The sequence below is a fragment of the Mesoplodon bidens genome (assembly GCF_964165515.1).
Source record: "Mesoplodon bidens genome assembly, chromosome: 9".
Classification (NCBI taxonomy): domain Eukaryota; kingdom Metazoa; phylum Chordata; class Mammalia; order Artiodactyla; family Ziphiidae; genus Mesoplodon; species Mesoplodon bidens.
The window spans coordinates 35026544-35041410 of record NC_138166.1 but is presented as its reverse complement, the minus strand read 5'-3'; the positions used below and the strand labels follow the sequence as shown (position 1 = coordinate 35041410).

General features: G+C 39.3%; 1 protein-coding gene across 1 annotated transcript in view; it reads left to right on the top strand.

Moving 5' to 3' along the window:
* The window catches only part of HDAC9 (histone deacetylase 9), a 582852-nt gene extending 568337 nt beyond the window's left edge, over nt 1-14515 (top strand). Inside the window, exon 26 of the mRNA XM_081243377.1 lies at nt 14378-14515. Coding sequence (XP_081099503.1) covers nt 14378-14417 — 40 coding nt within the window. The 3' untranslated portion in view covers nt 14418-14515. The remainder of the gene's footprint in view (nt 1-14377) is intronic.
* The last annotated feature ends 352 nt before the right edge of the window (nt 14516-14867 follow it).

The window sequence follows — 14867 nt, the reverse complement described above, 5'->3', positions numbered from 1 at the left end:
CAGAAACGAAGACCCAACACAGCCATAAATAAATAAATAAATAAAAATTTAAAAAAAACAAACTATAACACACCATTGTAAAGCAATTATACTCCAATATAGACGTTAAAAAAAAATACTATAGACAGGAGGAGTAAAAGGGTAGAGTTTTGTATGCGATTAAAGTTAAGTTGTTGTCAGCTTAAAATTAGACTGTTATATCTATTAGATGTTTCAAGTAAGCCTCGGGGTAACCACAAAGCAAAAACCTATGGTAGGGCTTCCCTGGTGGCACAGTGGTTAAGAATCCACCTGCCGGGCCTCCCTGGTGGCGCAGTGGTTGAGAGTCCGCCTGCCGATGCAGGGGATGCGGGTTCGTGCCCCGGTCTGGGAGGATCCCATATGCCGCGGAGCGGCTGGGCCCGTGAGCCATGGCCGCTGGGCCTGCGCATCCGGAGCCTGTGCTCCGCAATGGGAGAGGCCACAACAGTGAGAGGCCCGCATACCGCAAAAAGAAAAAAAAAAAAAAAAAAAAAAAAAAGAATCCACCTGCCAATGCAGGGGACATGGGTTCAAGCCCTGGTCCAGGAAGATCCCACATGCTGCAGAGCAACTAAGCCTGTGCACCACAACTACTGAGCCTGGGCTCTAGAGCCCACGAGCCACAACTACTGAGCCCACGTGCTACAACTGCTGAAGCCCGTGAGCCTAGAGCCTGTGCTCTGCAACAAGAGAAGCCACTGTGATGAGAAGCCCGTGCACCCGCAACAGAGAGTAGCCCCCACTCGCTGCAACTGGAGAAAGCCCACGCGCAGCAACAAAGACCCAGTGCAGCCAAAAATAAATAAATAAATTTATTTTTTTAAAAAAAAGAACCTATGGTAGATAGGTAAAGATAAAGAGAAGGGAATTAAAGCATACCACTATGGAAATTCATCAATTTAAAAGGAAGACATTAAGAGAGGAAGAAATGAACAAAGTAAGTACAAAACAGCAAGAAAACAATTAACAAAATGGCAATAGTAAGTTGCTAACTATCAATAATTATTTTAAATGTAAATGGCTCAAAGTGAAGGTATGGAAACGGATATTCCATGCAAATAGAAAACAAAATAGAGCAGGAGTAGCTATACTTATATCTGGAAAAAAAATAGACTTTAAGTCTAAACTGTAACAAGAAACAAAGAAGGTCATTATATGGTGATAAAGGGATCAATTCATTAAGAGGATATGATAATTTTAAATACATATACACCCAACATCCGAGCATCTAAATACATTAAGCAAATACTAACAGATCTGAAGGGAATAATATAGACAATAGTACAATAATAGTGGGAACTTCAATACCACACTTTCTACAATGGATAGATTATCCAGGCAGAAAATCAATAAGGAAACATTGGACTGGATCTATACTTTATATCAAATGGACCTAACAGACATATACAGAACATTCCATGCAACAGCAGGAAAATACCTGTTCCTCTCAAGTGCACATAGAACATTCTCTAGGATAGGTCATATGTTAGGTCACATACAAGTCTTAGCAAATTTTAAGAGTGAAATCATACTAAGTATCTTTTATGACCACAGTGGTGTGAAACTAGAAATCCATAAGAGAAGGAAAATTGGAAAATTCACAAATGTGTGGAAATTAAACAACACATTCCTGTATAACTAATGGATCAAAGAGGAAATCAAAGAAAATCAAAAGTTATCTTGAAACAAACAAAAATGGACACACAGGGGCTTCCCTGGTGGCGCAGTGGTTGAGAGTCCGCCTGCAGATGCAGGGGACACGGGTTCGTGCCCCGGTCTGGGAAGATCCCACATGCCGCGGAGCGGTTGGGCCCGTGAGCCATGGCCGTTGGGCCTGCGCGTCCGGAGCCTGTGCTCCGCAACGGGAGAGGCCACAACAGTGAGAGGCCCGCATACAGCAAAAAAAAAAAAAAAAAAAAAAAAAAAAATGGACACACAGCATAACAAAACTTATGGGATGCAGCAAAAGCAGTGCTGAGGCAAATTTACAGCAATAAATGCATACATTAAAAAAAAAACCTCAAATAAACAACCTAACTTTACAGCTTAAGGAACTAGAAAATGAACAACAAACTAACCCCAAAGTTAGGATAACAAAAATCAGATCAGAAATAAATGAAATAGATAATAGAAAAGCAATAGAAAAGATCAGCAAAACTAAGTTGTTTTTTTTAAGATTTTAAAAATTGACAAACCTTTAGACTTACCAAGAAAAAAAGAGGACTCAAATAAATAAAATTATAAATGAAAGAGGAGACATTATAGCTGATACCACACAAATACAAACCATCACAAGAGACTACTATGAACAATTATATGCCAACAAATTGGACAACCTATAAGAAATGAGTAAGTTCCTAGAAGCATACAACCTACCAAGACTAAATCATGAAAAAAATAGAAAATCTGAACATACCAATAATGAGTAAGGAGATTGGATCAGTAAACCAAAACCTCTCCAAAAAGAAAAGCCCAATCCCAGATGGTTTCACTGGTGAATTCTTCCAAACATTTAAAGAAGAATTAACACCAGTTCTCAAACTCATCCAAAAAATTGAAAGCCTGCCCTCCCTCCCCACCCAAAAACTGGTGTCTGACAGACATTACCTGTCACAGCTGGCTTTCACAAGGTCCCACCTCCCAGACTCACCATGGGACCTGGGGTAGGTGACAATCCCCCTTTCTGGTCATCTGTTTCTTTTTTTTTTGGCTGCGTCAGGTCTTAGTTGTGGCATGTGGGCTCTTCGTTGAGATGTGCGGGCTTTTCTCTAGTTGTAGCACATGGGCTTCTCTCTAGTTGTGGCACGTGGGTTCCAGAGCGCTTGGGCTCTGAAGTTTGTGGCACACGGGCTCTCTAGGTGTGGTGTGAAGGCTCAGTAGTTGGGGCGCTTGCGGCGCGTGGGCTTAGTTGTCCCGCAGTATGTGGGATCTTAGTTCCCTGACCAGGGATTCGTCATTTGTATCTGAATATCTGATTTACTGATTTAGGGAATCTATCACTCCTAAATTCATTTTATGCAGCCACTACCCTGATACCAAAGGTAGATAAGGATACTGCAAGAAAACTATAGGCCAATATCCCTGATGAACATAGATACAATAATCCTCAGCAAAATACTAGCAAACCAATTTCAACAGCACATTAGAAGGATCATACAACATGAGCAAGTGGGATTTATCCCTGGGAGCAAAGGTGGTTCAACATATGCAAATCAATGCATGTGATACACCACATTAATGAAATAAAAGATAAAAATCATTGTCTTTTCAATAGATGCATAAAAAGCAGCAGACAAAATTCAACATTCTTTCATAACAAAAACTCTCAACCAAATTGGGTATAGAAGGAATATACTTCAACATAATAGAAGCCATATATGACAAACCCACAGCTAACATCATTCATACTCAACAGTAAAAAGCTGAAAGATTTCCCTCTAAGATCAGAAACAAGACAAGGGTTTCTTAACATGATCCTGTACTTGTATGTAAAAAATCCTAGACTCCACCAAAAAAAAAATATGGTTAGTAATAATAAATGAATTCAGTAAACTTTCAGGATAAAAACTAAGATCTATATACCAAAAACAGTAAGATCTGATGAAACAAATTGAAGAAGACACAAATAAATGGAAAGATATTCCACGTTCATGTATCAGAAGAGTTAATATTGTTAAAACATCCATACTATTCAAAGTCACTGATATATTCAATGCAATCCCTCTCAAAATTCCAATGGCATTTTTCACAGAAATAGAAAAAAAATCCTAAAATTCAGTGGGATTACCAAAGACCCTGAATAGCCATAGCAATCTTGAGCAAGAACAAAGCTGGAGGCTTCACACATCCTGAGTTCAAATATTACAAAGCTGTAGTAATCAAGAGTATGGCATTGGCATAAAAACAGACACATAGACCAATGGAACAGAATTGAGAGCCCAGAAATAACCCCTCACATATATTGTCAAGTAATATTTGACAAGGGAGTCAAGAATACTCCATGGGCTAACAGTAATCTCTTTGATAAATGGTTTTTGGGAAAACTGGACATTTATTCATATGCAAAAGAAAGAAACTGGACCCCTACCTTATACCACTCACAAAAATTAACTGAAAATGTATTAAAAACTTAAATGTAAGAATTGAAACTATAAAACTCTTAGAAGAAAACAAAGAAAAAAAGCTCCTTGACTTTGGTCTTTACAATTAATTTTTTGGATATGACAACAAAAGAAAAAGCAACAAAAGCAAAAATAAGCAAGTGCAGGGGCTTCCCTGGTGGCACAGTGGTTAAGAATCCGCCTGCCAATGCAGGGGACACAAGTTCGAGCCCTGGTCCGGGACCCACATGCTGCGGAGCAACTGGGCCCGTGCGCCACAACTGCTGAGCCTGCACTCTGGAGCCTGTGAGCCACAGCTGCTGAGGCCCGCGTGCCTAGAGCCCACTCTCCACAACAGGGGAGGCCACCACAAGGCCCGTGCACTGCAGCAGAGAGTAGCCCCTGCTCACCACAACTGGAGAAGGCCCGCGTGCAGCAACGAAGACCCAACGCGGCCAAAAATTAAAAATAATAATAAATACATAACTTTACTAAAAATATAAGCAAGTGCAATGACATCGAACTAAAAACTTTTGCACAGCCAAGGAATCAACAAAGTGAAAAGGCAACCTATGAAATACAAGAAAATATTTGCAAACCATATATCTGATAAGGGGTTAATATCCAAAATATATATGGAGCTCATACAATTCGATAGCAATAAATAAGTGAATAAATTAACTCAATTTAAAAATAGGAAGAGAGCGCAGGGAGAATCAGAGCGCAGGGAGAGGACTGGGGCTGGCGGCGAGAACTCAGCCTGAAGGGGGCTAATGTGCCACAGCTAGACGGCAGGGAGTCCGGGAAAACTCTGGAGCTGCCGAAGAGGCAAGAGACTTTTTCTTCCCTCTTGGTTTCCTGGTGAGCGAGGAGAGGGGATTAAGAGCGCTGCTTAAAGGGGCTCCACAGACGGGCGCGAGTCACGACTGAAAGCGCGGAGCCCAGTGACAGGCGTGGGACGCTGGGGCTGCTGCTGCCGCCGCCAAGAAACCTGTGTGCGAGTGCAGGTCACTGTCCACACCGCCCTTCCGGGAGCCTGTGCAGCCCGCCACTGCCGGGGTCCCGGGATCCAGGGGCGGCTTCCCTGGGAGAACGCACGGCGCGCCTCGGGCTGGTGCAACGTCACGCCGAACTCTGCCGCTGCAGCCTCGCCCCGCACTCCGTGCCCCTCCCTCCCGCCCGGCCTGAGTGAGCCAGAGTCCCCGAAGAGGCTGCTCCTTTAACCCTGTCCTGTCTGAGCGAAGAACAAACGCCCTCCAGCGACCTACACGCAGAGCCGGGGCCAAATCCAAAGCTGAGACCCAGGAGCTGTGAGAACAAAGAAGAGAAAGGGAAACCTCTCCCAGCAGCCTCAGAAGCAGCGGATTAAAGCTCCACAATCAACTTGATGTACCCTGCATCTGTGGAATACATGAATAGACAAGAAATCATCCCAAATTGAGGAGCCAGGAGTCAGTGCTGTGCCTCTGAGGTGGGAGAGCCAACTTCAGGACACTGGTCCACAAGAGACCTCCCAGCTCCACATAATATCAAACGGCGAAAATCTTCCAGAGATCTCCATCTCAACACCAGCACCCAGCTTCACTCAACGACCAGCAAGCTACAGTGCTGGACACCCTATGCCAAACAACTAGCAAGACAGGAACACAACGCCACCCATTAGCAGAGAGGCTGCCTAAAATCATAAAAAGTCCGCAGACACCCCAAAACACCACCAGACGTGGACCTGCCCACCAGAAAGACAAGATCCAGCCTCATTCACCAGAACACAGGCACTAGTACCTTCCACCAGGAAGCCTACACAACCCACTAAACCAACCTTAGCCACTGGGGACAGACACCAAAAACAACGGGAACTACGAACCTGCAGCCTGCAAAAAGGAGACCCCAAACACAGTAACATAAGCAAAATGAGAAGACAGAAAAACACACAGCAGGAGAAGGAACAAGATAAAAACCCACCAGACCTAACAAATGAAGAGGTAATAGGCAGTCTACCTGAAAAAGAATTCAGAATAATGATGGTAAAGATGATCCAAGATTCTATTTCCCAGATCCAAAATCTTGGAAATAGAATAGACAAAATGCAAGAAACAGTTAACAAGGACCTAGAAGAACTAAAGATGAATCAAGCATCGATTAAAAACACAATACATGAAATAAAAAATACTCTAGATGGGATCAATAGCAGAATAACTGAGGCAGAAGATCGGATAAGTGAGGTGGAAGATAAAATAGTGGAAATAACTGCTGCAGAGCAAAATAAAGAAAAAAGAATGAAAAGAACAGAGGACAGTCTCAGAGACCTCTGGGACAACATTAAACGCACCAACATTCGAATTATAGGGGTTCCAGAAGAAGAAGAGAAAAAGAAAGGGACTGAGAAAATATTTGAAGAGATTATAGTTGAAAACTTCCCTAATATGGGAAAGGAAATAGTTAATCAAGTCCAGGAAGCACAGAGAGTCCCGTACAGAATAAATCCAAGGAGAAATACACCAAGACACATATTAATCAAACTGTCAAAAATTAAACACAAAGAAATCATATTAAAAGCAGCAAGGCAAAAACAACAAATAACACACAAGGGAATCCCCATCAGGATAACAGCTGATCTCTCAGCAGAAACTCTACAAGCCAGAAGGGAGTGGCAGGACATAATTAAAGTGATGAAGGAGAAAAACCTGCAACCAAGATTACTCTACCCAGCAAGGATCTCATTCAGATTTGATGGAGAAATTAAAACGTTTACAGACAAGCAAAAGCTGAGAGAGTTCAGCACCACCAAACCAGCTTTACAACAAATGCTAAAGGAACTTCTCTAGGCAAGAAACACAACAGAAGGAAAAGACCTACAATAACGAACCCAAAACAATTAAGAAAATGGGAATAGGAACATACATATCAATAATTACCTTAAATGTAAATGGCCTAAATGCTCCCACCAAAAGACACAGATTGGCTGAATGGATACAAAAACAAGACCCATATATATGCTGTCTACAAGAGACCCACTTCAGACCTAGAGACACATACAGACTGAAAGTAAGGGGATGGAAAAAGATATTCCATGCAAATGGAAACCAAAAGAAAGCTGGAGTAGCAATTCTCATATCAGACAAAATAGACTTTAAAATAAAGACTACTAGAAGAGACAAAGAAGGACACTACATAATGATCAAGGGATCGATCCAAGAAGAAGATATAACAATTGTAAATATTTATGCACCCAACATAGGAGCACCTCAATACATAAGGCAAATACTAACAGCCATAAAAGGAGAAATCGACAGTAACACAATCATAGTAGGGGACTTTAACACCCCACTTTCACCAATGGACAGATCTTCCAAAATGAAAATAAATAAGGAAACACAAGCTTTAAATGATACATTAAACAAGATGGACTTAATTGATATTTATAGGACATTCCATCCAAAAACAACAGAATACACATTTTTCTCAAGTGCTCATGGAACATTCTCCAGGATAGATCATATCTTGGGTCACAAATCAAGCCTTGGTAAATTTAAGAAAATTGAAATTGTATCAAGTATCTTTTCTGACCACAATGCTATGAGACTAGATATCAATTACAGGAAAAGAGCTGTAAAAAATACAAACACATGGAGGCTAAACAATACACTACTTAATAACGAAGTGATAACTGAAGAAATCAAAGAGGAAATTAAAAAATACCTAGAAACAAATGACAATGGAGACACGACGACCCAAAACCTATGGGATGCAGCAAAAGCAGTTCTAAGAGGGAAGTTTATAGCAATACAATCCCACCTTAAGAAACAGGAAACATCTCGAATAAACAACCTAACCTTGCACCTAAAGCAATTAGAGAAAGAAGAACTAAAACATCCCAAAGTTAGCAGAAGGAAAGAAATCATAAAAATCAGATCAGAAATAAATGAAAAAGAAATGAAGGAAACGATAGCAAAGATCAATAAAACTAAAAGCTGGTTCTTTGAGAAGATAAACAAAATTGATAAACCATTAGCCAGACTCATCAAGAAGGGAGAAGACTCAAATCAATAGAATTAGAAATGAAAAAGGAGAAGTAACAACTGACACTGCAGAAATACAAAAGATCATGAGAGATTACTACAAGCAACTCTATGCCCATAAAATGGACAACCTGGAAGAGATGGACAAATTCTTAGAAATGCACAACCTGCCAAGACTGACTCAGGAAGAAATAGAAAATATGAATAGACCAATCACAAGCACTGAAATTGAAACTGTGATTAAAAATCTTCCATCAAACAAAAGCCCAGGACCAGATGGCTTCACAGGCGAATTCTATCAAACATTTAGAGAAGAGCTAACTCCCATCCTTCTCAAACTCTTCCAAACAATATCAGAGGAAGGAACACTCCCAAACTCATTCTACGAGGCCACCATCACCTTGATACCAAAACCAGGCAAGGATGTCACAAAGAAAGAAAACTACAGGCCAATATCACTGATGAACATAGATGCAAAAATCCTCAACAAAATACTAGCAAACAGAATCCAACAGCACATTAAAAGGATCATACACCATGATCAAGTGGGGTTTATTCCAGGAATGCAAGGATTCTTCAATATACGCAAATCAATCAATGTGATATACCATATTAACAAGTTGAAGGAGAAAAATCATATGATCATCTCAATAGATGAAGAGAAAGCTTTCGACAAAATTCAACATCCATTTATGATAAAAACCCTGCAGAAAGTAGGCATAGAGGGAACTTTCCTCAACATAATAAAGGCCATATATGACAAACCCACAGCCAACATTGTCCTCAATGGTGAAAAACTGAAACCATTTCCACTAAGATCAGGAACAAGACAAGATTGCCCACTCTCACCACTCTTATTCAACATAGTTTTGGAAGTTTTAGCCACAGCAATCAGAGAAGAAAAGGAAATAAAAGGAATCCAAATCGGAAAAGAAGAAGTAAAGCTGTCACTGTTTGCAGATGACATGATACTATACATAGAGAATCCTAAAGATGCTACCGAAAAACTACTAGAGCTAATCAATGAATTTGGTAAAGTAGCAGGATACAAAATTAATGCACAGAAATCTCTTGCATTCCTATAAACTAATGATGAAAAATCTGAAAATGAAATCAAGAAAACACTCCCATTTACCATTGCAACAGAAAGAATAAAATATCTAGGAATAAACCTACCTAAGGAGACAAAAGACCTGTATGCAGAAAATTATAAGACACTGATGAAAGAAATTAAAGATGATACAAATAGATGGAGAGATATACCATGCTCCTGGATTGGAAGAATCAATATTGTGAAAATGACTCTACTACCCAAAGCAATCTACAGATTCAATGCAATCTCTATCAAACTACCACTGGCATTTTTCACAGAACTAGAACAAAAAATTTCAAAATTTGTTTGGAAAAACAAAAGACCCCGAATAGCCAAAGCAATCTTGAGAACGAAAAACGGAGCTGGAGGAATCAGGCTCCCTGACTTCAGACTATACTACAAAGCTACAGTAATCAAGACAGTGTGGTACTGGCATAAAAACAGAAAGATAGATCAGTGGATCAGGATAGAAAGCCCAGAGATAAACCCACGCACATATGGCCAACTTATCTTTGATAAAGGAGGCAGGAATGTACAGTGGAGAAAGGACAGCCTCTTCAATAAGTGGTGCTGGGAAAACTGGACAGGGACATTTAAAAGTTTGAGATTAGATCATTCCCTAACACCATACACAAAAATAAGCTCAAAATGGATTAAAGACTTAAATGTAAGGCCAGAAACTATCAAACTCTTAGAGGAAAACATAGGTAGAACACTCTATGACATAAATCACAGCAAGATCCTTTTGGACCCACCTCCTAGAGAAATGGAAATAAAAACAAAGATAAACAAATGGGACCTAATGAAACTTCAAAGCTTTTGCACAGCAAAGGAAACCATAAACAAGACCAAAAGACAACCCTCAGAATGGGAGAAAATATTTGCAAATGAAGCAACTGACAAAGGATTAATCTCCAAAATTTATAAACAGCTCATGCAGCTCAATAGCAAAAAAACAAACAACCCAATCCAAAAATGGGCAGAAGACTTAAATAGGCATTTCTCCAAAGAAGATATACAGACTGCCAACAAACACATGAAAGAATGCTCAACATCATTAATCATTAGAGAAATGCAAATCAAAACTACAATGAGATATCATCTCACACCAGTCAGAATGGCCATCATCAAAAAATCTAGAAACAATAAATGCTGGAGAGGGTGTGGAGAAAAGGGAACACTCTTGCACTGCTGGTGGGAATGTGAATTGGTACAGCCACTATGGAGAACAGTATGGAGGTTCCTTAAAAAACTACAAATAGAACTACCATATGACCCAGCAATCCCACTACTAGGCATATACCCTGAGAAAACCATAATTCCAAAAGAGACATGTACCAAAATGTTCATTGCAGCTCTATTCACAATAGCCCGGAGTTGGAAACAACCTAAGTGTCCATCATCAGATGAATGGATAAAGAAGATGTGGCACATATATACAATGGAATATTACTCAGCCATAAAAAGAAACGAAACTGAGCTATTTGTAATGAGGTGGATAGACCTAGAGTCTGTCATACAGAGTGAAGTAAGTCAGAAAGAGAAAGACAAATACCGTATGCTAACACATATATACGGAATTTAAAAAAAAAAAAAGTCATGAAGAACCTAGGGGCAAAACGGGAATAAAGACACAGACCTACTTGAGAATGGACTTGAGGATATGGGGAGGGGGAAGGGTAAGCTGTGACAAAGTGAAAGAGAGGCATGGACATATATACACTACCAAACGTAAGGTAGATAGCTAGTGGGAAGCAGCCGCAGAGCACAGGGAGATCAGCTCGGTGCTTTGTGACCGCCTGGAGGGGTGGGATGGGGAGGGTGGGAGGGAGGGAGATGCATGAGGGAAGGGATGTGGGAACAGATGTATATGTATGACTGATTCACTTTGTTATAAAGCAGAAACTAATTAAAAAATAAAGATAAAAAATAAAAAATAAAAAATAAAGGGAACAAGTCATGAAAGGAGCAGGAGAAAAAAAAATTAAAAAAAAAATTAAAAAATAAAAAAAATAAATAAAAATAAAAATAGGAAAAGGACCAGAATAGATATTTTTCTAAAGAAGACATACAAATAGCCAACAGGTACATGGGAAGGTTCTCAACATCACTAACTATCAGGGAAATGCAAAGCAAAACCACACGGAGATATCACTTCACATGTGCTAAAACAGCTTGCATCAAAAAGAGATAACAAATTAGTGAGGATATGGAGAAAGTGATCTATTTGCACTGTTGATGGGAATGTAAATTGATGCAGCTGCTATGGAAAACAGTATGGAGGTTCCTCAAGAAAGTAAAAGTAGAACTACCATGTGATCCAGTAATCCCACTTCTGGGTATATATCCAAAGGAAACAAAATCACTATCTTGAAGAGGTATCTGCACTCTCATGTTCATTGCAGCACCATTTACAATAGCCAAGACAAGGAAACAACCTAAGTGTCCAGTGATAGATGAATTGACAAAGAAAATGTGGTATATACATACAACAGAACATTATTCAGCCATAAAAAAGAAGGTTCAATGTTGGTGAAACTTGAGAGCATTATGCTAAAACAGAGAAAGATAAATACTATATGATCTCACTTATATGTGAAATCTAAAAACATTGAACTCTCTATATGAGATGACGGATGTTAACTAAACCTATTGTAATCATTTCACAATATATGTAAGTCATACTATCATGCTGTACACCTTAAACTGATACAGTGAGGTTTGTCAATTATTTACAATAAAACTGGAAAAAAAATTGTTGAACTCATAGAAACAGTAGATTGATGGTTAACAGGGGCTGGGAGATAGAGGAGATGGAACGATGTTGGTCAAAAGGTACAAGCTTCCAGTTATAGGATGAATAAGTTCTGGGGATCTGATATACAGCATGATTACTACAGCTAACAATACTGTATTGTATACTCAAAATTTGCTATGAGAGTAAATCTTAAATGTTCTCATCATAACAACAAAAATGGTAGTTATGGGAGGTGAAGGATATATTATTGTGGTAGACATTTCACAATATATATGTGTATCATATCATCACATTGCCTTAAACCTATACGATGTTATATGCCGATTGTATCTCAATAAAGTTTGGAAAAAGTAAATAGGAGAATTCAGTCTCCATTGGAGTATCTAGTTTGAGGATTCTATACCTGTATAATCCATGTATTCTCAAATGTAAATAAGTTTGCATGTTTACATATAAATCAGTTTAGTTACGTACATGTTTTCCTTAATTTAAAATTTTTCTTGTGGGAATGCTGATAATTTTAGTTTGGAAAGATTTTAATAGAGTATGACTCATTTAAATAGCTTTTATCTTATATAGCAGCTGTAAACACTTTCTCACAACCTCCTTATCCAGTATACTGTTGGACAGGCCATAACTTCCTAAGAATTTTTTTTTTTAAGTATTCCACATGGACTCATTTGGAACTCTCTCCTTTTAGTAATGTTAAATAATGAATACCTAATATTTCTCATTCTTTAAAGGATGCATTAAAATCTTTTTTATTACTGTTCCATGGATAAAATCTTCCAGTGTTTTAAATTTATTATACAAATGCTAAATTTTTTTTTTTTGCGGTACGCGGGCCTCTCACTGTTGTGGCCTCTCCCATTGCGGAGCACAGGCTCCAGACACGCAGGCTCAGCGGCCATGGCTCACGGGCCCAGCCGCTCCGCAGCATGTGGGATCCTCCCGGACCGGGGCACGAACCCGTGTCCCCTGCATCGGCAGGCGGACTCTCAACCACTGCGCCACCAGGGAAACCCGCCCCCCAAAAAATAAATAAAAGCTAAATTAAAATGGCAACTACCTTATTTGTAGATACATAGAAATCTTGGTTTTTTCTTTATATATCTATAAAATAACATGGCTAAATTGTTCATTTTTCTTCATTCAGAAGTGTTCTAAATATAGCAATCTGTTCTAATAGAAAAGTAATTCATTATAGAATACTGGCAAGTAGAAAAACAGTATGAAAAAGAAAATTTAAACCACCTACCTATTATTCCACCACCCAGAGAGGACTATCTTCCCAATATTGCATTTCCTTATGGTAGCACAGGCATAACTCTGTATCTGTGTACCATTCAACACAGTTTTATACATATGTTAGATGATGAGGGGACAAATCCAGAGTTAAATAACTACTGCCTCATAGTGTGTATTGTTTAGAAGTCCGTTTTATCTCCTTTATTTTTTTTAACCTTCACTAATTCTGTAAGGAACATCTTTTTTCCTCACGGGTTTTAAACATGAAACCGCAGCTTCACAGAAGTATAGTTACAACATTCGCAGTTGCAACATTAGCAAATCGCAGAGCCCAGACTCATACTCAATTCTCCCGGCATCTCAAACCCCAGCGTTCTTCCCTCAGCAATCCAGCTACCTCATGCATTTGGATTCCTGCTACAATTTGTCCTTTTGACTAAATTAAAAATCATTCTAAAAGTTTGCCTTAAAACACCCTCAGAGTGTTACTAAATTAAGGCTAAATCTCAAGTATAAATTTTCAAGCAATTAGTTTTGGTTTTGCCAGAGCAGAACACCCCTCAGATGACGCCGAATAAAAACTATTTACACACTACCATAGTGCGTTTCTTGTAAAAACGTTGGGTCTGTAGCAGTGATTTGCTAATCAGATTCAGAATTTGATTTGAAATGCCTCCGGCAGGCAGCCAATCCAGTTATGAAAGAACAGAAGCAAAAAAACCAGAGCCCTGGTGAGTCTCCTCCAGAAGCTAGCTGGGTCCTTTGCTCTCGTTAGCAAACTGGTTCCATAGGAAATCACTGTAATTGCTCCGAAAATAAAATATCATAGTTAATTTTTTCAATAAATTATTGGACTGTACTAGACACAAAACATGTACATTTTGGAATCTAGAGTTATAAAATATTCTGACATGTTTTAATATAAACAGGAACATTTCCAATGATTGCTTGGATCGAAAATGTTTTTCCACTTGACATTTGTTTATACTTCCTAGGAAAGAAACTCTATTTATGGATAACGGAATAACACAAATAAACATCAGAGAGAGCTGAAAAATCAGCTTTGATTATGCATGAAAATCTACAATGTCATTGTGTACTCTTATGCTGTATTCTGATTGCCTGTTTATTTTTACAGAACTGCTGGCGAGCCTATGGAAGAGGAGCCAGCCTTGTGAAGCGCCAAGTCCTCCCCAGCCTTCCCCACCCCCGATATTTCCTGTGTGTGACATCATTGCATATCCCCCCGCCACCCCAGCACCCTCAGACATGTCTTGTCTGCTGCCTGGGTGGCACAGATTCCATGGAACATAAACACTGGGCACAAAATTCTGAACAGCAGCTTCACTTGTTCTTTGGATGGACTTGAAAGGGCATTAAAGATTCCTTAAAAGTAACCGCTATGATTCTAAAGTTACAGTAAACCACGATTGGAAGAAACTGCTTCCAGAGTGCTTTTAATATACTGGGTGACCCACTCCCAGGCCCAAAGTATGAACTAGAAACATCCAGTACAGCGTTAGATACTGTTAATTACAGATGGTATGACAGCCAACAAAATTTTGGGCAAAACCTGAGAAATCTCATTCCTGACATTCTGATCAGTTTTTTATTGGGAACTTTTTCAT